The sequence below is a fragment of the Myotis yumanensis genome, unplaced genomic scaffold (assembly GCF_028538775.1).
Source record: "Myotis yumanensis isolate MYYU_CA2020_CCGP unplaced genomic scaffold, mMyoYum1.0.hap1 SCAF_18, whole genome shotgun sequence".
Classification (NCBI taxonomy): Eukaryota; Metazoa; Chordata; class Mammalia; order Chiroptera; family Vespertilionidae; genus Myotis; species Myotis yumanensis.
The window spans coordinates 3,140,718-3,164,710 of NW_027223769.1; the positions used below are offsets into that span (position 1 = coordinate 3,140,718).

Here is a 23,993-nt window from a genome sequence, read left to right on the forward strand (position 1 = left end):
GGGTAGCTCAGTCAGTTAGAGCATTGTCTCAATACACCGAGGTTGCAGGTTTGATGCCAGGTCAGGGCACATACAAGAATTAATCAATGAATGCATGGATAAGTGGGACAACAAATTGATGTCCTCTCTTGCTTTAAAAATCAATAAATTAAAAAAAAACTTTAATAATGATACATGCATTGCTAAAGCATTCAGGGGTCAGATAAACTGTCTGCAAGTTACTTTGAAACTCCTAGAAAAATGAGCTGGATGGATAGGTGGAGAGACATGTACTAAAGCCAACTGAAGCCAGGGGCACATGGCAGTTCCCCAATAATTCCCTCAGCTTTACTGGAATTTTGAATCTTGAAAATTGTCATAAAACTAGCAGAAAAGTGGATGAAATAAAAAGCAGGAAGGTGATGGTTGTCAAATGAGATTGGTGATTGTACTAGTCTACTTCTGTGTTTGAAAACTTCCTTACTAATTAACAAATGAAACGATGCTTCTGGTTTCTTAAAGAAGGCAGGAGGAAAAGGGTTTAAAAGAGGCGGAAGTAGGGTTAGGGTTTGTGTTTCAGAATCTGCTTTTAGATTGGGAGAGTTCCCAGGGATTGGATGGGCCATTTTCAGGCTTTCCCTGGCTGAGGCCCACCCTGTCCAGGGTCCAGGCCAGCTGTTCCGAGGTTACCTTCTCCCCACCCCCCTCGGCCTCCCGGGAAGTAAGCCCAGGACAGGCCCCTCCTCCCCACATCTGGTACTGATGTCAACAGCCAGGGTGGGCGGGGGCCATGTTTTTCAGGTCCCGCCCAGCCTCCAGGGAGGGGTGGACGCCCCCCATCCCCACCCCTTACTCACAATGTCAGACACTGTCACACACACACCAGGCTCTGCCACGGGGTTGGACCACAGGCCAGAAACAAACTTTTATTACAAAACAGGGACCTTCGAGTCACAAGGCCAGCAGATCTGGTCTCTTCCCTGACACCGGGAGTTGGAATCTGGCCCCTACTTGTTCTTCTAGCCCAATGGTTCTCAACCTGTGGGTCTCGACCCCTTTGGGGGTCGAACGACCCTTTCACAGGGGTTGCCTAAGACCATCAGAAAACACATATATAATTACATATTGTTTTTGTGATTAATCACTATGCTTTAATTATGTTCAATTTGTAACAATGAAATTGGGGGTCACCACAACATGAGGAACTGTATTAAAGGGTTGCGGCATTCGGAAGGTGGAGAACCACTGCTCTAGTCCCTTCCCCCGTTTCTACGGGGGACTTTGAGGAGGACGGTGGGTCAGTGTGTGCTGAGGAGGCAGGAGAGGCTTTCAGCATGGTTATATAACCTGGTCTGAGGGTCCCGTGTGTCCTAGTTTACTTGGTTCCCAGCTCTGTGTGCATAACTGCACAATGAGGGTATATCTGTAGTTGGGAGAATTTAGGGATCAGTGTGCTTGGAAAGGGTCCTTGAAGGCTGAAGGTGGGAAGGCCAGGGTGTGACTGTCTCAGTAGGAAGATATCTGGGAGTCAGGACGAGGCCAGGCGTGAGCTGGCTGTGTGGTTCAGTGGTTGGGAGAGTGTGGCTGGTGAGTCGCATGCCTGGGTAATGGTGTGGTCCCTCGAGGGCTGAGGGTAGTCTCTCTGCAAGGAGACATGGCCCAGGAAGGTGCCTGTTCCCTGCCCCAGGCTCCTAGAGACGGTGGTGCTGTTAAGTGTGATGAGTGAAGAGGGCATGTGGGCCGAGAATACGGTGGAACTCCCACACATGGGTTGTGAGTCCAGGGGACTTACCTTGTATGCAAGTTGGTGGGTTATCTGGGCATGTGGTTATGATTCCAGAAAGACTAAATTTATGTCTATAGAAAGCTTGTGTGGCTGAGTTGCCTTGTGGTTGTGTATGGGTGTGTGGTTCAGTGAATGTGGCCCTGCGGACGAGTATCTGTGTGACTGACTCTCACAAACAACTACCGGTGTGTGAACGTGGTTTCCTGTGGTGTAGACATGGCTCTGGACACAGCCATGTCCAGGCCCAAGGTCGAGGCTGCTACCTCCCAGTACCCTCTCCTTCATTTGTTCCACACGACGGGGTGGGATGGAGGTCAGCGGGGACGGACTTGCAGCTGGAAGGTTGGGGGGATGTTGAAAAGGCCACTGACAGCTGGCTGGAGACTCATAGCACCCACTGGGCACGGGCTCTCCAGGGAGAAGGCCTGCAGGATGGCGGTGACGAGAAGGAACAGCTCGGCTCGTGCCAGGCCCTCCCCGAGGCAGACACGCTTACCTGGAGGAAGAGGGAGATAGGGTGGGCTAGCCCTCCTCACACCCCAGCCAGTGGGTGGGCAGGAACCGGCCCAGTAGATACCTAAGGAGAAGGGCAGGAATGCCTCCTGCTTCTTGAACCTTCCGTCTGCATCCAGAAACCGGCCTGGGTTGAATTCCTCTGGCTGCTTAAAGACTTCGGGGTCATGCAGGACAGAGCCCAGGAGGGGGAAGACCTCAGTGCCCTGAGGGGAAATCATAATAGAACTACAAATATCTTTCACCACCCAGGTTCTGGGCAGCAGAGCGCAGGAATCTGCACTGTCGCGGACACCAGTTCACAAAATGTAATAGCATCGACATGTAACAAGCTTATTACGGGCCAAGCAGTTTATTAAGCATTTTATGTATATTACCTCACATGTAATAGGTACATGTCTTCCACTTACACACACACACACACACACACAACCACACATGTAAACTCATTATGTGTTTTAACAAGCCTAGGAAGCAGTTACTAATATGATCCCTATTTTAAAGATGGGAAAACTGAGGCCCAAGGAACTTAAGCAACTTGCCCAAGGCAACATTTGACACAGCAGAGCTTGTTATTTTATTTTTTTAATACATATTTTATTGATTTCAGAGAGGAAGGGAGAGGGAAAGAGAGATAGAAATATCAATGATGAGAGAGAATCATTGATCAGCTGCCTCCTGCACACCCTCTACGGGGGATTGAGCCTGCAACCCAGGCATGTGCCCTGACTGGGAATCGAACCAGGCCGATTTGTAGGCCGATACTCAAACCGGCTAGGGCCAGACCTTGTTAAAGTAGAGGCCTGGTGCATGAGATTCATGCACTTGGGAGGGGGGGTCCCTCAGCCCGGCCTGAGCCCTCTCTCAGTCTGGGAGCCCTTGGGGGATGTCCGACTGCCAGCTTAAGGCAGCTCCTCCATTGAGCTCTGCCCCCGCCCCAGTCCAAGTTCAGGGAGAGTGGCAGCCCCTTCAGCTGAGATCAGAGTTGCCATGTTCCCAGGACTGTGTTGGAGGGTGAAGGAAGGTAGGGAGTGAGGAGAGCAAGAGTGAGGGACCTCCATTGCTAGGAACTCTGGCTAATGGGCTCTGAGCTGGGGAGGTGAGAGGACTATAGGAAAAGATAGGGTCATGCTATTGCTATTAAAATAAGAGAAAGGCAGATAGCAGTGTTTAAAGCATAGGCTTGGGTTAATATCTTTCCCTAACCACTTGTGGGCTGGGTGAGCCTGGCAAGTCTTCTGACCTTTTAGGGCCTCAGTTTTCTCATCTGTAAGATGGGCATGTTAGTGGTGTAGGATTGCTCTGAAATCTAAACACCTGGCACAGAGCAGGTCCTCAATCATTATTACTGTTGTCACCGTCAGTAGTGGTTGTCGTTGCACAGTCACTGTGTTAACAATAGTCCCTGCTGCTGCCTCATGCACAAGACTGCCACCCCCCAGGGACCGAGAGCCAAGTTGGTGCTTTGCAAGCATTGCCTCATAAGATTCCTTGCAATCCTGGTTAATACTATTATCTTCCCCAATTTAGAAGAGGGATAGGTGGAGACTCTGAGGGGGGAGGGATTTGCCCAAGGTCCCAGATAAAAGACTGGATTGCAACTGTCAAGGATTGATTCTACTACAATGAAGCTCAAGGAGGAAGTTTATCAGAAGGTGCCTTAGGTTTCTGAGGAGACATCGCCCCCTGGTGGTACTAGATCCAAGTTGCTCTCTAGTGAAGGGACAGGAACTGAGATGGGGAGAGGAGGAGGAGGAGGAGGAGGAGGGGGAGGAGGGGGAGGAGGAGAAGAGAGGAGGAAGATACAGAAAGAGAGAGACCAAGATCCAGAAACAGTCAGAGACACAGATAACAACAGACTCAGGCCTAAGGCAGAGATACTACTGGGCATGGCTGCACCGCAGACCCACCTGGGGCAGGGTGTATCCTCGGAAGCAGGTGGTCCTCGTGAGGGCTCGGGGTATCCCCATGGGCACCAGTGCCAGCAGCCGCTGCGCCTCGTGCAGAACCGCGTCCGTGTATGGGAGGCGAGCTCGGTCCCCCAGGCCTGGCGCCCGGCCAGCACCCAGCTCCCTTGTCAGTTCCTCGTGCACACGTTCTGCCCCCAAGAAGAGGAGGACTGGAGGTCAGAGGGGTAGGGACCTCTCCCTGGGAGCCCCATCTTCTTGAGCAGCTGTGGTTAGGGATGAGGCTGGTGGGTAAGAGGAAAAGCCCCCCAGCCCTCCCTGAGCCGGGTCCCACACATCCTGTGTGCTGGGCACTACTTCTCTCCTATCTTAACTCCCTCAGCTATTCTGTGAGCGAGGCACCAGTATCTACCCCATTTCCCAAACGAGGAAACCGAGGCCCAGAGAGCTGAAATCACAGCTGACTCTACTCCACCAAGGCCACCAGACCTCAAGTCCCATCTGTTAGGTCAGCGAAGAGGAACACAGGAGGCCAGAGTGGCGAGGGATTACCACTGGATGACCCTGGATGGCTCCAGCACCCAGTGAGGGGAGTCAGCAGCTTTTAAAGGTCTTTTTGCGGGGATTTTTCTGGGCGGAGACTTCTTTATGCATACCTGGAGGGGAGAGAATGTGAAAAGGGTCTTCAGCAAAGGGAATGTCCATAGTGAAATGACCTGAAAAGCCAGTTGGGGGTGCGGGGAGGGGAATCAACTCAATTGCTCCACAAACCTAACAATTTGGCTGGTCTGAGTGCAGTGTCTTACTTCTTTTTTTAAAAAATATATTTTATTGATTTTTTTTACAGAGAGGAAGGGAGAGGGATAGAGAGTTAGAAACATCGATGAGAGAGAAACATCGATCAGCTGCCTCCTGCACACCCCCAATTGGGGATGTTGCCCGCAACCAAGGTACATGCCCTTGACTGGAGTTGAACCTGGGACCTTTCAGTCCGCAGGCTGACGCTCCATCCACTGAGCCAAACCGGTCAGGGCCAGTGTTTTACTTCTTATCCAACCATCCTGGCCCCTGGCTTCACCTGTCCTTTCCTTCCCTTTCTCTTTTCCCTTGGACAACAGTCCATTCTAACATTCCCTCCCACTTTCACTGCAATAAAATCTTAACCACTCATCTGTCGCCCCTTATTGGCAGTGCCATGGCGACTACCCTCTCAGCTTGGAGTGCAGAACTAGAAAAAGGAACATCCTACCCTTTAGTCCACCTCTTCCCCTTACACCTATCAGCTTGTCTCCATGATCAGGGATTTTTCTTCCTCCATGGGGAAAACACATACTTCTGTTTCCCCATCAGCTGGACAGGAACCTGAACTCTTGTCTCTCACCCAATGTAGATGTAGCCCCCAATAATCAGTCTTTACCTGTCCCCGTAACCCATCATATCTGACACAAAAGAGGAGTCCAGATAATCCCTCTCCTCATAACCCTTGGCATCACAGCAGGGGTTGGAACTGCCATCGGGAGCTTAACCACTGCTCTACCTATTTTGAAACGCTATCTCAGGACCTACAAGAAACATGTGGCCCTGGCCGGTTTGGCTCGGTGGATGGAGTGTCGGCCTTTGGACGGAAGGGTCCCAGGTTCGATTCCGGTCAAGGGCATGTACCTTGGTTACGGGCACATCCCCAGTAGGGGGTGTGCAGGAGGCAGCTGATCAATGTTTCTCTCTCATTGATGTTTCTAACTCTCTATCCTTCTCCCTTCCTCTCTGTAAAAAATCAATAAAATATATTAAAAAAAGAATTAAATGAGTTAATATTAAAAAGAAAGAAAGAAAGAAAGAAAGAAAGAAAGAAAGAAAGAAAGAAAGGAAGAAAGAAAGAAAGGAACATGTGGATGCCCAGCAAGGGGCAAAAGTGGGAAAACAAGAACCTCACCCCCTGGGTAACCTATTCTCCCCTTTCATATCACTAGTGAGGCAACTGAGGCCCCTACTCATTTCCCCCTAAAAATAACATCTAGGTCTCAGTTGTATTTCAGCTCCAGGCCCAGAAAAGCAGCAAAACCAGACAAGTGATGCTGTGGCAGCCTCAGGACCAGCTTTTACTCCCCAAGTCACTCAACAGAACTCTTTTCAAGCCTTCACCAACCAGTCTCTTGGGGAAATCAAGCTGCTGCACCCCTAGTCCAGCCCACTACTATCAAAGTCCATTCCATCCCACCTCAGCAGGAAACAATTACAGAAGATATGACCTTTGTCCCTATTCCATAAAACAAAAAGGCTGGAATGTTAGGTTTGATGGAGCAATTGAGTTGATACCCTTCCCCCCTGGGAACTGGCTTTTCAGGTCATTTCACTATGGACATTCCCTTTGCTGAAGACCACTTTTCACTTGTGGTGGGTGACCACATTCCATTCTCGACCCTCCGGGTATGCATAAAGAAGTCTCCGCCCAGAAAAATCCCCGCCAAAAGACCTTTAAAAGCCAAAAGACCTTTAAAAGCCGCTGACTCCCCTCACTGGCTGCTGGAGCCATCCAGGGTCAGCCACTGGGGTGCGGATGGTTGAATAAATTCGTAATCCCTCACCGTAATCCCTCAGCACTCTGGCCTTGTGTGTTCCTCCTTTGGCGACCTAACACCATCTTCCAGGTCAGCCCACCCCACTAGCTCAACAGCATTTATCTGCCCAATGTGAGATGCTGGGGTTCCTTGGGGCTTATTAGCAGCCCTATACTGTTCCTCACCATCCCAGCTTCTGTTCCAACCTGCGTTCTCAGGACCCCAATTTGTTTTTCATCTCCTGTCCTGACCCTCCTGGATGCCTCCTCACAGGTGGTCCGAGGCCCCTCACACTCAAAGTGTCCCAAACTGGCCTCAGTGTCTTCCCTGAAACAGTCTCTCTTCCTTTCTGTTCCCATCTCTGGGTAGCCCCCCGGTCCCCCAAGCCCTTGGCTAGAGCCCTGGGCCTGCCTCTGAATGTCTCCCTCCCCATCTTTCTCTACCACCTGCCCACTTGGCCCCTTCTTTTCTCTCCACAGCTTGACCCAGCCCTGTCCTCTCCCACCCAGTTCCCTACCCAGGCTTCCCTCCTACTTCATGGAAGCCCAAAGAATTTTTCTAAAATGCTAATTTGACCCCACCTCCCCCTGCCCAACATCCTTCCATGGATCCCCATTGCTCAGGATTAAGGGACAAGGCCCCGAGACATCTCCTGCCTCATTTCTCACTACGCCTCATTCGACAACCAACAGTCCCTCCACTTCTCGCGCCTCAGACACCCCAGATGCCAGGCTCATGGTCACCTCCAGCTCTGGCTCAGGCTGCCCGCTCTCCTGAACATTCTTCCTCTCCAGCTCTCAATTCTGTTACCAGGGCCTGGCTGGTGGAAAAGGCTCCTACCTTGGACCTGAGGGTATTTCAGCAGGAGCAGGAGGGTGTAGCGGACCGTGGTGCTGACGGTCCCCGTCCCCGCAAACAGCAGATAAATGACAGTCATCAACAAGTTCTTGTCAGTGAATTCTGTGTTTGAATCACGTTCCTCCTGGAAGAAACAGGGCAGAGGGGCTCAGAGAACACAACCTGCAGGTAGCGGGGGGCCGCCCAGCTGGGCTTCGGGTAGCACAGCAAGTTCAAGCTTTGTCAAGGAGTTTAAATAAATGTTTGGGAAAGTCAGGATGTGGGCTCTTGATATTATTCTGTCTGGTTGGAATGTTTTTAAAAATGAAAGAGAATGGCCACCATAAACACGCAAACAGAAAATGACAAGTGTTGGTGGGGATGTGGGGAAATTGGAACCAATGTCACCATTGGTGAGAATGTAAAATGGTGCAGCTGCTCTGGAAATGGTATCATAGTTTCTCAAAAAAATTCAAATAGAATAATGATACGATCCAGCACTTCCACTTCTGGACTTATCTCCAAAAGAATTGAAAGCAGGGTCTTGAAGAGATTATTTGTACACTCATATTCACAGTGGTGTGAGCCACAATAGCTAAAAGGTGGAAGTAAGCCAAGTGCCTATCAATGGATGAATGGATACATGAAATGTGGTCTATCCATACAATGGAATATGATTCAGCCTTAAAAAGAAAGGATAGCCCTTGTCCAGCTGGTGTGGCTCAGTGGTTGAGCATCTACCCATGAACCAGGAGGTCACAGTTCAATTTCTGGTCAGGGCATATGCCCGGGTTTTGGACTTGATCCCCAGTGTGGGGTGTGCAAAAGGCAGCCAATCGATGATTCTCTCTCATTATTGATGTTTCTAATCTCTATCTCCCTCTGTCTTCCTCTCTGAAATCAATAAAAATATACTAAAAAAAAAAAAAAAAAGAAAGGAAATCCCAACATATGCTACAACATAGAGGAACCTGAGGACATTATGCTAAATGAAATAAAGTAGTTAAAAAGGTCTAATACTGTATGGTTCCACTTATATGAGGCACCTAGAGAAGGCAAATTAATGAAGACAGAAAACAGATTGGTGCTTGCCAGGAGCTGGGCCGGGGGAATGGGGTGATGTTGAGAGTATAGCACTTCAGCTTTGCAAGTTGAAAGGAGTGCTGGAGACTGGTTGCACAACAATATAAACACACTTAACACTGTTGAACTGTACACTCAAAAATGGTTAAGATGGCGAATTTCATGTTATGTGTATTTTACTACAATTATGTTTTTAATTAAAAAAAAATAAAAAAGAAATGGGGCCACATATATAAGAAAAAAATTCTCTCTCCATGAACAAGGTGGCTGCATTTATTCAAAGGATGTGGCCCTGAATAGCTCCCATAATTCCAAAGTTTGTACAATGCAAAACTAGTTATTTCCACAGGAGTCCCCTGAATTCTCATTTTCTCATATTGTTCTTATATAATTAAAAAGCAGACTTTTATTAGAATAATTGGCTAATGCAAGGTTTCATAAGCAAATGACTAAGTCTCAGGAAGTGTCCTGTGTGGGTAGGGGGGGCAGGGGTGGGGAGTGGGGTGAAGCAATTGTGGCCATTTCTAGTGGCAGGTCATTGGACATGGGGGTGAGGTTGGAGTGAGGAGAGGAGAGAAATGCAAGAGACTTGGATACTCATGAAGTAGGGGTAGGGAGAGGCAGAGAGAACAACGCATTAGAAAGAAGAGATATGCACACACTTGCACAGACACACCTGGGTGGCAGGCAGCCAGGCCACCATCCCCATTCAGGAGCGCCTCCAAACCTCCACCTTCCCCCACCTTTGCCATCTTCAGCAGGAAGGCATCCACAACATCGCGTGCAGGGCCTGAGGGGTCCAGACTCTCCTGGTGCCGCTTCACCTGCTCAATGGCGAAGGTGGCCAGGGTGCTCACATGGCCGAGGAGCTGCGTTTGAGAGCCTGGAAGGCGCTGCAGGAGCCAGGAGAACATCTCATAGGTCTGTGGGGAGAAGGGCAGCTGTTTCCATGGGGCCTGGCCCTGCACCAAGGTGGAGGGGCAGGTGGATGGGGTGCTCTGGGGGTTGCCTGGAAGAGGAAGGCAGGGACGTTTGGGGAAAGTGGTTGGAGAGGGGGTCTTACCACTTACCTGGCCCCAAGGGGAGCTGATCCCCTGCAGGATGCCACCAGCAGCCTGGACCACAGCCTGGAACTCCTCATCCTCGTAGGGAAAACGGAGGCCCACGGTGAGGGAGCAGGCAACATTGGAGGTGGCCTGGGCCAGCAGCAGGGAGGGGTCAAATGGCTGTCCTGGTGGGGAGGAGGCAAGGAGGAGTGTTGTGATGGAATCGGAGAGGACCGACTCCATGGGGGCCAGAAACAACCACAAAGAGAAAGGCATCGAGACAGAGACAGACAGACAGGGACAGAGAAACAGACAAGGACAGAGAGAAAGAGACAAATAGAAACACAGACAAACAGGCAAGGAGAGAGACAGAGAAATTTACAGGAGAGAAAAACAGAAGTGGAGAGAGAAAGAGGCAGAAAAGTGATGTGACAACACCAGGGACACAGAGACTCTCAGGGAGACGGCAGGACAGCGACAGAGGTAAAGAGGGAGCTAGAGGTGGAGTGAATAGAGCCCCCAGCCCAGGCACCATGGGAGGGTCCTCCCCACACTCACTCAGGACCCCAGGGTCCCTGGGCTGGCCCTGCCCTGCTCACCTGCTGTTCCCTGGAAGGCCTCCACCAGACACCGGGCCTCAGCCTGGATCAGCTCCTCGCCTTCTCGCTTCCCCATGCCCAGGTCCCGCAGAGCGAGCATGGTAAACCTCCTCAGCTGCCTCCACCGCTCCCCATTGGAGAAGAAAACCCCTGCACAGAAGGCTAGGCTCAAGGAGCGACTGGCCCCTCTCTCCATTCCCTAGGACTACCCCTTCCTTCCGAAGTGCCCAGAGGGCGTTCTTCGGGCCCTGTCCTGAGTCCACATCTACCTAGTCCAGAGATGAGGACTCAGTAGGTGCTTAATAAATACCTGTCCTTGGGGCAGAGGGTGACGTTTTCCTGAGAAGTTGGTAACGGATTATCCAGGCTCCTGTTCTGTGATCAACCAGCTGAGTGAAGATTCCTTCCTCCCTCCCTCCCTCCCTCCCTCCCTCCCTTCCTTCCTCCCTCCCTCCCTCCCTCCCTCCCTCCCTCCCTCCCTTCCTTCCTTCCTTCCTTCCTTCCTCCCTTCCTTCCTCCCTCCCTTCCTTCCTTCCTCCCTTCCTTCCTCCCTCCCTTCCTTCCTCCCTCCCTCCCTCCCTCCCTCCCTCCCTCCCTTCCTTCCTTCCTTCCTTCCTTCCTTCCTTCCTCCCTTCCTTCCATCTTTTTACTCCTCTTTTCACCCACCCATACTTTTATCCTTCCTTCCTCTTCTTCCTTCCTTCCATCCCAGCATTTGGAGTACTGTGTGGTCCCCTGCCCCACGTTGTTTGGAGGTTGAACAGGGAGGGAAGAGGATGGAGTTGCAGTTTTCCTCCCTTACCTCAGAGACCTGGCCTGGATGGACCCTTCCCTGCTCTGAGCTGTGTTCCCACTTGTAGAATTCTGGCCTGTAATGGCCTCTTGGATGCCTCCTCCCAGGTGTCCCCATCCACCCACCCCTCCACTGTGTCCCCAACTGGCCTCAGCATCTCTCCTCCTCCCTGTTCTTAGTCCTGCTACCCCCACTCCTGTTTGGAGTCCTGGATTCCTCTCCAAATCCCCCCCCCCCCCCCCCAACCCCAAGGCCTCAGCAATGATCCAGCCCAGTCCCCTCCCTGGGCTCCCACACAGCAATCAGGGACCTTTCTAACTTTGTACCCTTTCCCTGCTTAATATCTATTGCTCCTCCAGAAAACCCGAAGCCCAAACGAGGTGGCAGCACTCAGGCCCTGCATGACCTGACTAACTTCAGCTTTATTACTCATCCCACTACAATGGCACTGTCTTCTCTCACTTCCTCAGAAGTAGCAGGATTCCCCCTCTTTGCCTGTTCCCTGCCTGGATCACTCAGCTCTCCATCCTCCCTGAACTAACTCCATTTATCCTTCCCGTCTCCACTCAAATGTCATCTCCTCTGAGAAGCCTTCCCAGATTTCTCCCATTCTCCACCCCCCCCCCCCCCCCCCCCCCCACTGTAAGACGGGACACCACATCTATCTCAGTTACCTCTGTATCCCCAGTACCCAGGGCAGGACCAGGCATAATGAAAACTTGTCAGTTGAATGGGTGAATACTTCGCACTTCCATGCTTTTGTGCTAGCTGGTCTCCGCCAGGAACACCTTTCCCACTCATTCTGTGAGTCTCAGCTCAGATACCCCACCTTTCAGGAAGACACCTTGGACACCCCCAGCTAGCAGCCTGGGTCAAGAGCCTCCTCCTATTCCTAGAGTCCCAGGGCTTCCCCCATCCTGGCCCTGACCCCTCTGCCAGCCCCTTCCTCATCCCTGACCTCTCCAGACTGTCACTGTCTGGTGACAGGTCTGTCTCCCCGCTGGTGAGGCTCTGTGGGGGAGCCAGACCGGGCTGTTTAGTCACTGCAGTTCGGGCTCTGGCTTGCAGTCTTAGCACAGATAATAGTTTCTACATTTTGTGTTTACACATCAGTTAACGCCCAGTGCCTTGAAAGTTTGCCCCTCCCTCCCAGCCCTGGGGGTTTCACCTGGCCCAGAGATAAACCTGCCACACCCTGGTGACTACCAAGTGCTGGCTTTGTGCAAAGCCCAGTCCTCATTCAATCCTCACTGCAACCCTGTGTACAGGCACTATTATTCCATTTTATGGATGAGGAAACAGAGGCCCAGTGACACTGAGCCTTGCAGGAAGGTCACATGCATGCGGAAGCAGGCTCCACTCATGACTCACCATGGCCGTCAAAGGTCGGGTCCAGTGTTGCCAACATCCCCCGCCCACTGAACTCCTCAGCCTGACCTCCCAGGGCCTCCTGCACAGCCTTGTGCCCAACCAGGACCACCACGCGCCGCCAGGGTCCCAGGTGCACGGTGAACACTGGTCCGTACTTCTTACTCAGCTGGGGGCAGGGAGAGAAAAGGGGGTGGGGCCTCGTTCAGTCTCCAAGTCTCCAGCATGGCCCCTGTGGCTGGATGAGCCACCTGCTGGAAACGACCCCTCAGGTCTGCAAACTCTGCCCCCAGCCCTGGCTAGCCTATCCTCTCACCTCCTGCGGAGCCTAACTTCTGGCTTGGGGACAACCCAGAGCCCTCCCGTCCCCTCCCGTCCCCTCCCCTCCCCTCCCCTCCCCTCCCCTCCCCTCCCCTCCCCTCCCCTCCCAATTCAGGCGCGTGGCAGCAAATGGGTAGCTGCAGCCGTGGCTCCCATAACTCCTCAACTCTCCCCACGCCCAACCTAGCCACCTTTTTCTGTCACTGCTAAATCCTCAAATTCTGAAGCACGTACTGCTGAGCACCTACCATTCCTCCCCAGGACACCGCCCCCCCCCCCCCCCCGCCCATTCCTGGAAGACGCCCAGATTCCTGTGGAATGGGGAACCTCTGGCTTCTTCCACCTACTCCCCACCCCCAAAGGTGGGGACTGCCACCCGTTCTTTCTAGCTCTCCTACCCTTCTCCGTCCCAGGAGCTCCCAGCTCCACCTACCCCTCACCTCCAGCCCTCTACTCTCTGCAGACAGATTTCTGGAACCTTCCAGCCTCTGCCTCCACTTCCCCCCAGGGACCCCTTCCTTTTCTCTGCCTCCACTTCCCCCCAGGGACCCCTTCCTCTTCTCTGCCCGTCCTCAGGAGAGCTCACCTGGATCTCCCCACCTGTTCCGTCCCCGGGGACAAACCCAGCACCATCACACAATCAGCTTCTCTCCCGGCTCCCAGCTTTGCTCCCCGCGCCCCCTCCGCCCCAGGATGCTGAAGGCTCCTCTGCCCTGGGACCCCTGCTTCCCTGCCCCTCACCTGCTCCACAATTTTGCCCCATCTCTCCCCAGACAACGCCGGTCCTGGATCCCTGCTCCTGCCGCACCCCAGACACCCGCGGCCCCTCTGCCGGGGACCCCGTGCTGGCCTCCTCCCTAGGACACCCGAGGACCTCTCCGCCCGGCACTTTCGTGTCTCACCTCGCAGTTCCCTCCCTCTCCTGGCCCTGGACCCCCGCCCCTCGCCAGGGCACCCCGCCGCTCCTCACCCGCAAGAGCCCTAAGTACAGCGCCCCAGGCCGGAGCTGCAGGAGGTTCCCCAGCAGCGGCAGCGGCGCGGGCCCGGGGGGCAGGCGACCTCGGGTCCGGATCGCGGGCAGCGCCAGCGGCAGCAGCAGCAGCACCAGCAGCAGCAGCAGCAGCGCCCAGGTGCCGGCCGCCTCCATCTCCGCAGGTTGGCTCCTTCTCCAGCTGCCAGACGCTCCACGCGGTAGGGCAGCGCCCTTCCCAACTCAGTCAGGTGGGGAGGCGGGGCAGCGAGCTCCCCTCCCTGGCCTACCGCCAGTGTTCTCTCCCCGCCGCCGGATTTCTTTCTCCTAGACCGCCGTCGCCGCCGGGCGTCGGGGACACACTCTCTTCAGTCTCTCACTTTCGGGGGGCGGAGGGAGCGCTTTGGGCCCCGAGTAGGGCGTGGACAAACTGGGGGAACCTGGAAGCCAGAGACTTTGGCAGCCTCTAGGAGGCCACACCCGGAGCCTGGCGGCGATCACCCCGCCCGCTGCGTTCACCCGAAACACCCTCGCCATTGCCATCCCCAGGTCCCACCTCCCTTTCCAGTGTTATCAGGGTCCAGCGCCCAGGCGCCCCAAGCCGTCAGCTCCCTCCGTGTTTGCCTGTGCGTGCCTGTACGGTGTCTTTGAGCCAGTTTCCTCCAGCACCTGACATCTGCACCGCGAACTAGGAGGAGGGGCTTGACCTCTAACAATAAAGAATGTGAGGTTCAGAGAGGTAAGTCCTAGGCCACACAGCTAGCAAGCGACAGCGCTGGGATTTGAACCTAGGCCAGTCTGCATGATCGGTTGAATCATTCATGTATTGAGCGGTACGCATAGTGGTTAGGGCCATCAAGTTGAAGCCAGACTACCTGAGTTCTGTGGACAAAAAGGGGCCACATGCGAACCTGACAAACTCTGGGGCAGCCTTGCAAACTCAGAGACCTACAGTAACCACAAAGGATGGTTGAAATTAAAACTTTTAAACTAAAAGCAGTTTATGGCAGGTAGTCATGTCTTAGGCTAGAATCTTTCCTGGCACAAGTCAAATTTGGCCATAACGAAGCCTGTCTATTATCTTTTGCATCCGGGATACCATACCTTTGGAATGTCAGGGTAACTCCCCTTTTCTGGATCCTCAGGGCACAACCAGTGCACCAGGGTAGAGACCATAAATCCTTTCATTTATTGTTATGTTCATTGTTGACTGTTAACTCTCCTGTACCACCTGTGTAAAAGACGTAGGTGTCTATCATTTTACTTTTTATCTAATCCCAGAGGTATCCCACTTTGCTTTCTCCACCTCTTTAATCACAAATGAATTTCCTGTAACCCACTTAAGTCTTCTCTTTTGATTGTAATGTACAAAATAAGATGTGGCCAGAACCGGTTTGGCTCAGTGGATAGAGCGTCGGCCTGCGGACTGAAAGGTCCCAGGTTCGATTCCAGTCAAGGGCATGTACCTGGGTTGCGGGCACATCCCCAGTAGGAGGTGTGCAGGAGGCAGCTGATCGATGTTTCTCTCTCATCGATGTTTCTAACTCTCTATCTCTCTCCCTTCCTCTCTGTAAAAAAATCAATAAAATATATATTTTTTAAAAAAGATGTGAAACTGCCATTCTCTGGAGCATTATCTCAGTCCGTTGAGTTTTTGCTTCCTGGCAAGTGTTGACAGTTTGGCTTACATAAACTCACAAAAATTCTCCATAGGTTTGAATGCTTCTTATATTGACAGTTCAAAGCCTAGCTTCTTTGTCCCTCTGTTAACTCTTGTAAAATAGGGATAGTTTTCAAGATTAAGTAGGTACATGTGTGTACACAATTTAAAACAAGGCCAGGCCCTAACCGGTTTGGCTCCATAGATAGAGTGTCGGCCTGTGGACTCAAGGGGCCCGGGTTCGATTCCGGTCAAGGGCATGTACCTTGGTTGCAGGCACATCCCCAGTAGGGAGTGTGCAGGAGGCAGCTGATCGGTGTTTCTCTCTCATCGATGTTTCTAACTCTCTATCCCTCTCCCTTCCTCTCTGTAAAAAAATCAATAAAATATATTTAAAAAATAAATAAAACAAGGCCAGGTGAATATAGCACACGTGTTAAAGGCATGTTAGCTAATATTCTTTCAACTAATTGTTATTGAGGTCTAACTACAAACAAGACTTTCTTTTAGACCTAGGGATGCAGCTCTGAGTAACAGAGAAATGGGCCCTGCCTCCTCCCTGAACTCTTATCCACAGGCAAATCAAGTCATAAATTAATATTGTCCTGGCCATGGCTGGTGTGTTCAGTGGTTAGAGTGTCAGCGCTGGAACCAAAGGCTTCAATTCCCCGTTAAGGGCATAAACCTGGGTTGCAGGATTGATCCTTGCCCCAGTCAGGGTGTTTTTGGGAGGCAACCAATCGAGGTGTCTCTCTCACATTGATGTTTCTCTCTCTGTCTCTCTCTCCTCCTTCCCTCCCTTTCATTCTCTCTAAAAATCAATGGGGGGAAAAGATAATTTCAGGTAGTGCAAAGGCCTGCCAGGGGGATGGGCTTGTTGAAGAAGATGGTTACAATGCTGGTCCATGTTGTTTGGTTCAAAGCTGTATTCTAGGGTTTAGAGCAGTGCCTGGCACACAAGAGGCGCTCAATAATATTTGATGCATCAAAGATTGAATGTAGGAGATGAGGTCAGTGAGGTTGAGATGGGACAGGAAGCCAGGACAAGTAGAACAGGGAAACTGAGATAGATAGCTGAACAAACTGACCGAGCAGTTTATAGCAGACACAGGTCACTTCCCTAGAGATAATATTTCAGCTCCAGGCCCAGAAAAGCAGCAAAACCAGGTGGCCTACACCAGGACCAGCTGCAATGACTGATGACCTCCTGCCCTAACACTGACCAATCAGTAGAGACCATGACCCTGAAGGAGCACACCTAGAAACTGATGAATATTCCACTGAAACCCTCCCTGAGACCTCCTATAAGATTCCTGTCTGCAAGAGAGATAAAGCCTCAAGGCAAAGGACCCCTGCACCCAGGTACATGCCCTTGACCAGGAACTGAACCCTCGACCTTTCAGTGCCCAGGGGAGGTGGGGGAGAGGTGGGGCGGGGGTAGGGATGGGGGTGGGGGAGGGTGTCACTCTAACCACTGAGCACCACTGGCCTTCCCATTGGAAGTGTTCTAGTGTTATTGAGAATGGTCCCTATGACAGCCAGTTGAACTACAGTAAAACCTCCATATAATGGACTAATTCAGGTGGTGGGGTATCTGTTAAAGCCAAAAGTCTGTTTTATAATAAAGTAGGTTTTTTAAGTGCATATGTTAGAAAATTGACAAATTAGTTAATCTACCTGTTTTTAGTTATTTAGACACATTTGTGTAATTAAAATTAAGTATGTATGAAAAGTTTAACTTTACAGAAAAGTTTTCTATATGTATTACTGTAATTTTAAATTTATACTAAATAGGCCTAGTAAATGGCTGCATTCACCATTTTTATGTGGGTAAATAAATGCACACGGCTGGGGCCTGGCTTAGCACACATTGGAACATAGGCCAGCATGCCATTAAAACTGCTGCAGACACACTGGCCAGTGTGCTCAGTGGTTAGAGCGACACCCCCTGACTCCCGGGCACTGAAGGGTCGAGGGTTCAGTTCCTGGTCAAGGGCATGTACCTGGGTTGCTGGTTCAATCCCTGGCCCCTGGTCAGGGTGCATACGGGAGGGAACCAATCAATAAATGTTTCTCTCTCTCTCTCTCTCTCTTTCCTCCTCCTCCTCCTCCTCCTTCTCACTCTTCCACTCTGTCTAAAACTCAATAGAAAAAATATCCTCGGGTGAGGATTAACAATAATAACAAAAACTGCTGCAGAAATTCATACAAAGAAGCAATAGAACTGATTACCACACAGGATGTGGTGTGATCACTTGCTAATCATTCGCCGAATGTTGTTTATGAGAGATGATTCTTGGATTTAAATATGTTAGATTATAGTTGTAGATATGTCATATTTATTTATATTAGTAAAATTACTGTAGTGTTTTTTCCAACATATGGCCTATTTGCTAAAACTTGTTAAAAATAACAGTGAAATATTAACAAAAAATAACCTGTTAATTTAATTATAGGTAAATCTTGGTTAAAAACATTTTTAAATTAACAAGGTTTTAATTTTCACATATGACATATGAAATTTTGTCTGTTAAACCCTAAGTCCATTAAATTGAGGTCCACAAAATTGAGGGTTTACTGCCTGGGTTTTAAGATACAAAGTAGAAGATCACATTTTCTATCCAAAAATTTCCAAAATCCAAGGGAACCATATGAGTCCATAAATGTCTAGCCTGGGCTTCTGCATCCAGGCTAGTTGGCCATTGTTTCATAGCTACTTCTGATCCTATTTGCCTTAGCTAGACAATAAGCCCTGTTGAATTAGGGAACAGGCACGTTCCCATTGTTGAGTTTGTGCATGAGTTTTTATAGTCTGTTGAATCAGTTCTACCCATTGAGCTAAGGCCTATTGTCTCCCCGTGCTGCTTCCCACCCTTTTCCTTCTTCTAGAAACATCATTCCCTCTATATGACTTATTTTAGATGAAGAGTCTTTTTCTAATGAATAATGGTTTTCATTAACTACCAGTTCAGCTTGTCCCAGAATATCAAGGCCTGCGCCTACTCCTCCAAGTATTTCCCTTTTATTTCTTATTTAGAGAGCCAATATTGTTGGACCTACCAGGAATGTTGTTGCCATTGGGTAGCTATGGCTTGGGGTCAGTTGAGGTATACGGAATGCACCCCAAAATGTTGAGTTTCTCATGCTATAGTTAAATGGGTAGAGGTAACTCCAAAATGAGCTAGAGTTTGAGTATTCCATAGGGCTTCCCACAAGTGCCCAGGATGCAAGAAGGGTGGGGTAATTACAGACATATCTACCCATCAAGCAATGCTGATAATTTCTAAAATGGAGACCCATTGATTTTTTCTGGTTTCATAAGAGCATGGCTGGTGAGTCTGAGGACAAGATATACTATGACAGATAAGGACAGGTTGCTGCAAGCCTTTTCCCATCATATCCAGGTATTTTTCTTAGCTTTTCATCATCCTTTCCTGTAGCTATACAATACTCACCGAGATAAGAGCCATATATAATTATATCAGGGGAATTATTAGGGAGATGTTCTTGGAGGTATTTGTCCAAAGTGGGTCCTATTAATAGATATTTCCAGAAAAAAAGTACTAAAGCTTATATTAATAGTAGAAGAAGACCAATGCGTGGCCAATAAAGCATTAACTTCATTATCACAACTGATAATCAGAATATCATTGTCTAGGTGGGAAAGACTAGCAGGTACACAAATTAAAATGTTCATATCTAATAAGGGAGAGGGCGTGGGGAGACAGATATTGTTTACATTAGGAAACCATAAGGAGGATAATAACAAAATAAAAATCATTTTATGTTTACTTAATTAATAACAATTAGATTATATAAGAACAAGGTATGAGTATCATTAATTTGTGAGCATAGAGGCCTGGTTGGTGTCTCAGGATAGCTGTCTGCTTTCCATGTTAGTGGCTTCTCAACCTTGAAAAGTCTTTGATCTCCACTGTAGACAGAGGCGAGTGTCAGAGACAAGAGTGGATGTCCATTCATAGTTAGGTGCCTTTTTCAAATGAGAAATGTGAATCCATGAGTTAACTCCTTTGAGTTTGGCTTCACATGGGTTACTTATTAATACCTGGTAAGGTCCCTTCCAACAAGGTTGGAGAGAGTCTTTTACTTGATGTCTTTAAAAATATATGTATATATATATATTTATTGATTTCAGAGAGGAAGGGAGAGGGAGAGAGAGATAGAAACATCAATGATGAGAGAGAATCACTAATCAGCTGCCTCCTGCATGCCCCTCTCCCCCCGCAGAAATAGCCTGAAACTCAGGCATGTGCCCCAACAAGAAATCGAACCGTGACCTCCTGGTTCATAGGTCGATGCTCAACCACTCAGCCATGCCCGCCGGGCTGATGTCTTTTATAATAGACCAAATTTCTTGGTTGTAAGCCATGATCCGTAAAATCTTTATCTCCTAGGAGCGCACTGTGAAACGAATCAGTTACTAATCTATTAATTTATTTAAGCTGGTTAATAGACCATCAACAATAATGTAGAATGTCTCCTTTTTAAAAAAAATTGATTTTTGAGAGAGAGGTAGGGAGAGGGAGAGATAAAGAGAAATGTGGATGTGAGAGAGAAACATCAATTGGTTGCTACCTGTTGCATCACTGGGGACTGAACCCAAAACCTGGGCATGTGCCCTGACCAGGAATTGAACCTGTGACCTGTCAGTGCACGGAACAATGATCAACCAACTGAGCCAAACTGACCATGGCTAAAATGTCTCCTTTTAGCAAAATGGTTCATATGCCCTTTCATCCAGATGCATAGGGCTGCTAATGGCTATTTCATAAGGAGACGATTTATGTTTACCAAAAGGAGACCTCAGATTGAGGAGCACTGTAAGGAGAGCTCTTGTCTAGGGGAGATTAAAGGCTTCTGAAATTTTGGCTAGTTGAATTTTGATTGTACCATTGATATGTTCCACCAATCCAGAGAACTGGGGTGACGGGCACAATGAAAATGCTGTAGACTAGGCCAAATGTTACCAACAGATTTTATTATTTGCCCAGTGAAATAAGTCCCTCGGTCACTATGTAACTCAGAGGGAATTCCCCAACTGGGAATTATTTATTCTAAGAACAATTTACCAACCATTAAGGTTGTTGCTCTCTTGCAAGGGAATGCCTCAACCCAGTTAGAAAAATGTACAAATCATGACTAACATGCATTTGTATTCTTGAACTGGTGGCATTTGGACAAAATTCAATTACTACCTTAAATGGACCTAAAGGAAATGGGAGATGTCCTTGGGATCAATGGAGTGGTTTTCCTGGGTTATATTTTTGACAGATAAAGCATCTGCTGCTCAGCTGGCATGACTCAGTGGTTGGGCATTGACCTGGGAACTAGGAGGTCACAGTTCGATTCCCGGTCAGGGCACACTCCTGGGTCATGGTAGGATTCCCAGTCAGGGCTCAGCCCCAGTGTGGGGCATGGAGGAGGCAGCCGCTCAATGATTGTCTGTCATCATTGATGTTTCTCTCTCTCTCTCTCCTTCTCCTTTCCCCTCTGAAATCAATAAAAAAAATAATTAAAAACAATAAAAAATATCTGCTGTGCACTTTATGAGCTATAGTAAGGGAAGGTTTCCAGTAATATTGTTTATTCTGTGAAATCGTCTTTTTAGGGCCCCAATGTGTTAGCTCATGTACATGTTGAAGTACAGGGAGTTGAGCCCCTATGGGTACAATAGGTTTCTGATTGGGTCCAAGATATATCTGTCTGTCTGTCTGAGTCAAAGGTTCTCCTTTTTTGTTGCCATGCTCTCTTTTTTTCTTCTGTAGCTGTCTGTTGAAATTATAAAAGATAATATTTTATTGATTTAATAGAAAGCAAAGAACATTCTGAGGTCTGGATAATGTGACCGTTCAATACTGCCTGCCTAGCATTAGTAAAATGATTTCCTTTACAATGGCCTGGAATTTTGATAATTGCCAATTGTTTTGGTTGCTATATGCCATCTAATAATTCCATAACCAGTTTTCCATTTTTTGTGGGCTGCCCTGAGGAAGTTAAGAAGCCTTGCTGCTTCTAAAACATTCTAAAGTCATAAGTTACACCAAATGCATAGTGACTCTCAGTGTAAATATTGGCTACTTGATCTTTGCCCAATTGACAAGCCCAAGTTAGAGCAATTAGTTCAGCTTGCTGGGCAGATTTTATTTCAGGTAAATAAGAACTTTTGATTATGTCCACCATGGAAGTTATTACATATCCTGCCCAGTAGTGTCCCTATTCATCTCTCAAATAATATCCACTTGTAAACCAAGTTAAGTCACCATTATTAACTAGAGGCCCAGTGCACGAAATTCGGGCCTAATCATCGGGCCTAAACTGGCAGTCGGACATCCCTCTCACAATCCGGGACTGCTGGCTCCCAACCACTTGCCTGCCTGCCTGCCTGATTGCCCCTAACTGCTTCTGCCTGCCAGCCTGATTGCTCCCTAACCACTCCCCAGCAAGCCTGATCGATGCCTAACTGCTCCCCTGCTGGCCTGATCAACCCCAACTGCCCTCCCCTGCTGGCCTGATCGCCCCCAACTGCCCTCCCCTACCAGTCTGATTGCCCACAACTGCCCTCCCCTGCCTGCCCAATCACCCCCAACTGTCCTCCCCTGCTGGCCCAATCACCTCCAACTGCCCTCCCTTGCTGGCCATCTTGTTGCAGCCATCTTGTGATGACATAGAGTGGCCATCTTGTGACCACATGGGCATGGCCATCTTGTGACCACATGGGGGCGGCCATCTTGTGACCACAGGGGGAGGCCATCTTATGTGAGGGCATGATGGTCAATTTGCATATCACCTATTTATTATATAGGATAGGAGTTTCCTGTAAACAATTCCTAGGAACAAGAAAGTGGTCAGTAAGCAAAACACAATTGTGGGTGTCTTTATGTTATAAAGAGGGAAACAATTGCAGGATTAAAATGATTACACCAAGCCCTGACCAGTTTGGCTCAGTGGATAGAGCGTCGGCCTGCGGACTGAAGGGTCCCAGGTTCGATTCCGGTCAGGGGCATGTGCCTTGGTTGCGGGCATGTCCCCAGTGGGAGGTGTGCAGGAGGCAGCTGATTGATGATTCTCTCTCATTGATGTTTCTGGCTCTCTATCCCTCTCTCTTCCGCTCTGTGAAAAATCAATAAAATATATTTTAAAAAAAAGATGATTACACCAAATTTAAGTAATATTAGGTGCAAAGAGCAGGAGTATTTTCTAAGAAGCCAGTCAACTGGCAGAGAAGTGTTGAGTGTGATGAGAGTTCAGTAAATATTCAACAGAATGAGGAACGTGAATAGTTAAAGAAGAGCCCGTAATTCTGTCTTCTATTTGTTTATATAACATGGCAATAGCAGAGATGGCCCTCATACAGGGAGGGAGCCCTTTTGCTACTGAGTCTAGCCGCTGATTATAATATCCTATAGGTCTATCATGATGTCCATGTTTCTGGGTTAGCACTCCTAAAGCACTTCCTTTATTTTCATGTGTGGAAAGGAAGAAGGGAAGTTTATAATTAGGATGTCCCAGAGCAGGTGCTTGAGGTGATACTGCCTAGAGCCTCTATAGCTTGTTTCCCTTCAGGGTTCCATTGAATTGGGTCAGTTTTTAAAAAATATACATTTTATTGATTTCAGAGAGGAAAGGAGAGGGAGAGAGAGAGACAGAAACATCAATGAATCAATGATGAGAGAGAATCATTGACTGGCCACTTCCCACACGCAACCCGGGCATGTGCCCTTGACTGGAATTGAACCCAGGCCTTTTAGTCTGCAGGCCGACGCTCTATCCGCTGAGCCAGGGCGAATTGAATCAGTTTTATCTGACTTTATATATGTGTGTGTGTTTGAAATTTTATTGTTGAGAGTATTAACAGATATCCCTCCTTCCCCCTATTGTCCCCCTTCACCTGGTTCCCACCCCACTGCAGGCCTTTACCACCCAATGTGTCCATGGACAATGTGTATATGCCTATGAGTTGTTTGGTTCATCCCTTCCCTCTTCCTTGACCCCTTCCCTTGGAAATTCATCAGTCTGTTCCATGTTTCCATGCCTCTGGTTCTATTTTATTCATCAGTTTATTTTGTTCATTAGATTACATAAGTGAGATCATGTGATACTTGTCTTTCTCTGACAGGCTTATTTTGCTTAGCATAATAATCTCCATGTCCCTCCATGCTGTCTCAAAGGATAAGAGGTCCTTCTTTTTTACTGCTGCATAGTATTCCATTGTGTAAATGTACCACAGCTTTTTTATCCACTCGTCTACTGATGGGCACTTGGGCTGTTTCCAGATCTTAGCTATTGTAAATTGTGCTGCTATGAACACAGGGCTGCATACTTTCTTTTTGATTGGTGTTTTGGGTTTCTTAGGATATATTCCCAGAAGTGGGATCACTGGGTCAAATGGCAGTTCCATTAAATTTTTTAAGTTAATTAATTAATTGTTTTTTTATTTATTTCCGAGAGGAAGGGAGAGGGAGAGAGAGAAACATCAATGAAAAGGGAGAATCATTGATCGGCTGTCTCCTGCACACCTCATACTAGGGACTGAGCTTGCAACCTGGGCATGT

At 48.9% G+C, this 23,993-nt stretch overlaps 1 protein-coding gene and 1 long non-coding RNA gene across 2 annotated transcripts in view; one reads left to right on the forward strand and one right to left on the reverse strand.

Moving 5' to 3' along the window:
• Positions 1-879: 879 nt before the first annotated feature.
• Positions 880-14,190, reverse strand: CYP2S1 (cytochrome P450 family 2 subfamily S member 1). Its single transcript, XM_070398014.1, has 9 exons — positions 13,761-14,190; positions 12,473-12,638; positions 10,309-10,458; positions 9,734-9,894; positions 9,407-9,586; positions 7,584-7,725; positions 4,189-4,376; positions 2,343-2,484; positions 880-2,261 (listed from the first exon to the last, which is right to left on the reverse strand). The coding sequence occupies exons 1-9, from the start codon at positions 13,935-13,937 to the stop codon at positions 2,080-2,082; spliced, it is 1,488 nt and encodes a 495-aa protein (XP_070254115.1). The 5' UTR covers positions 13,938-14,190; the 3' UTR covers positions 880-2,079.
• Positions 14,191-14,415: 225 nt separating this feature from the next.
• Positions 14,416-23,993, forward strand: part of LOC138997201 (uncharacterized) — a 68,450-nt gene continuing 58,872 nt past the window's right edge. Inside the window, exon 1 of the long non-coding RNA XR_011468918.1 lies at positions 14,416-14,499. This is a non-coding gene — a long non-coding RNA (uncharacterized lncRNA). The remainder of the gene's footprint in view (positions 14,500-23,993) is intronic.

Coding starts and splice junctions, on each gene's coding strand:
- CYP2S1 (XM_070398014.1), bottom strand. CDS start 13,937: ATGGAGGCGGCCGGCACCTGGGCGCTGCTGCTGCTGCTGCTGGTGCTG. Junction 10,459..12,472: donor CCCGACCTTTGACGGCCATG/GTGAGTCATGAG, acceptor CCTTCTGTGCAG/GGGTTTTCTTCTCCAATGGG. Junction 2,262..2,342: donor ATTCCTGCCCTTCTCCTTAG/GTATCTACTGGG, acceptor CTCTTCCTCCAG/GTAAGCGTGTCTGCCTCGGG.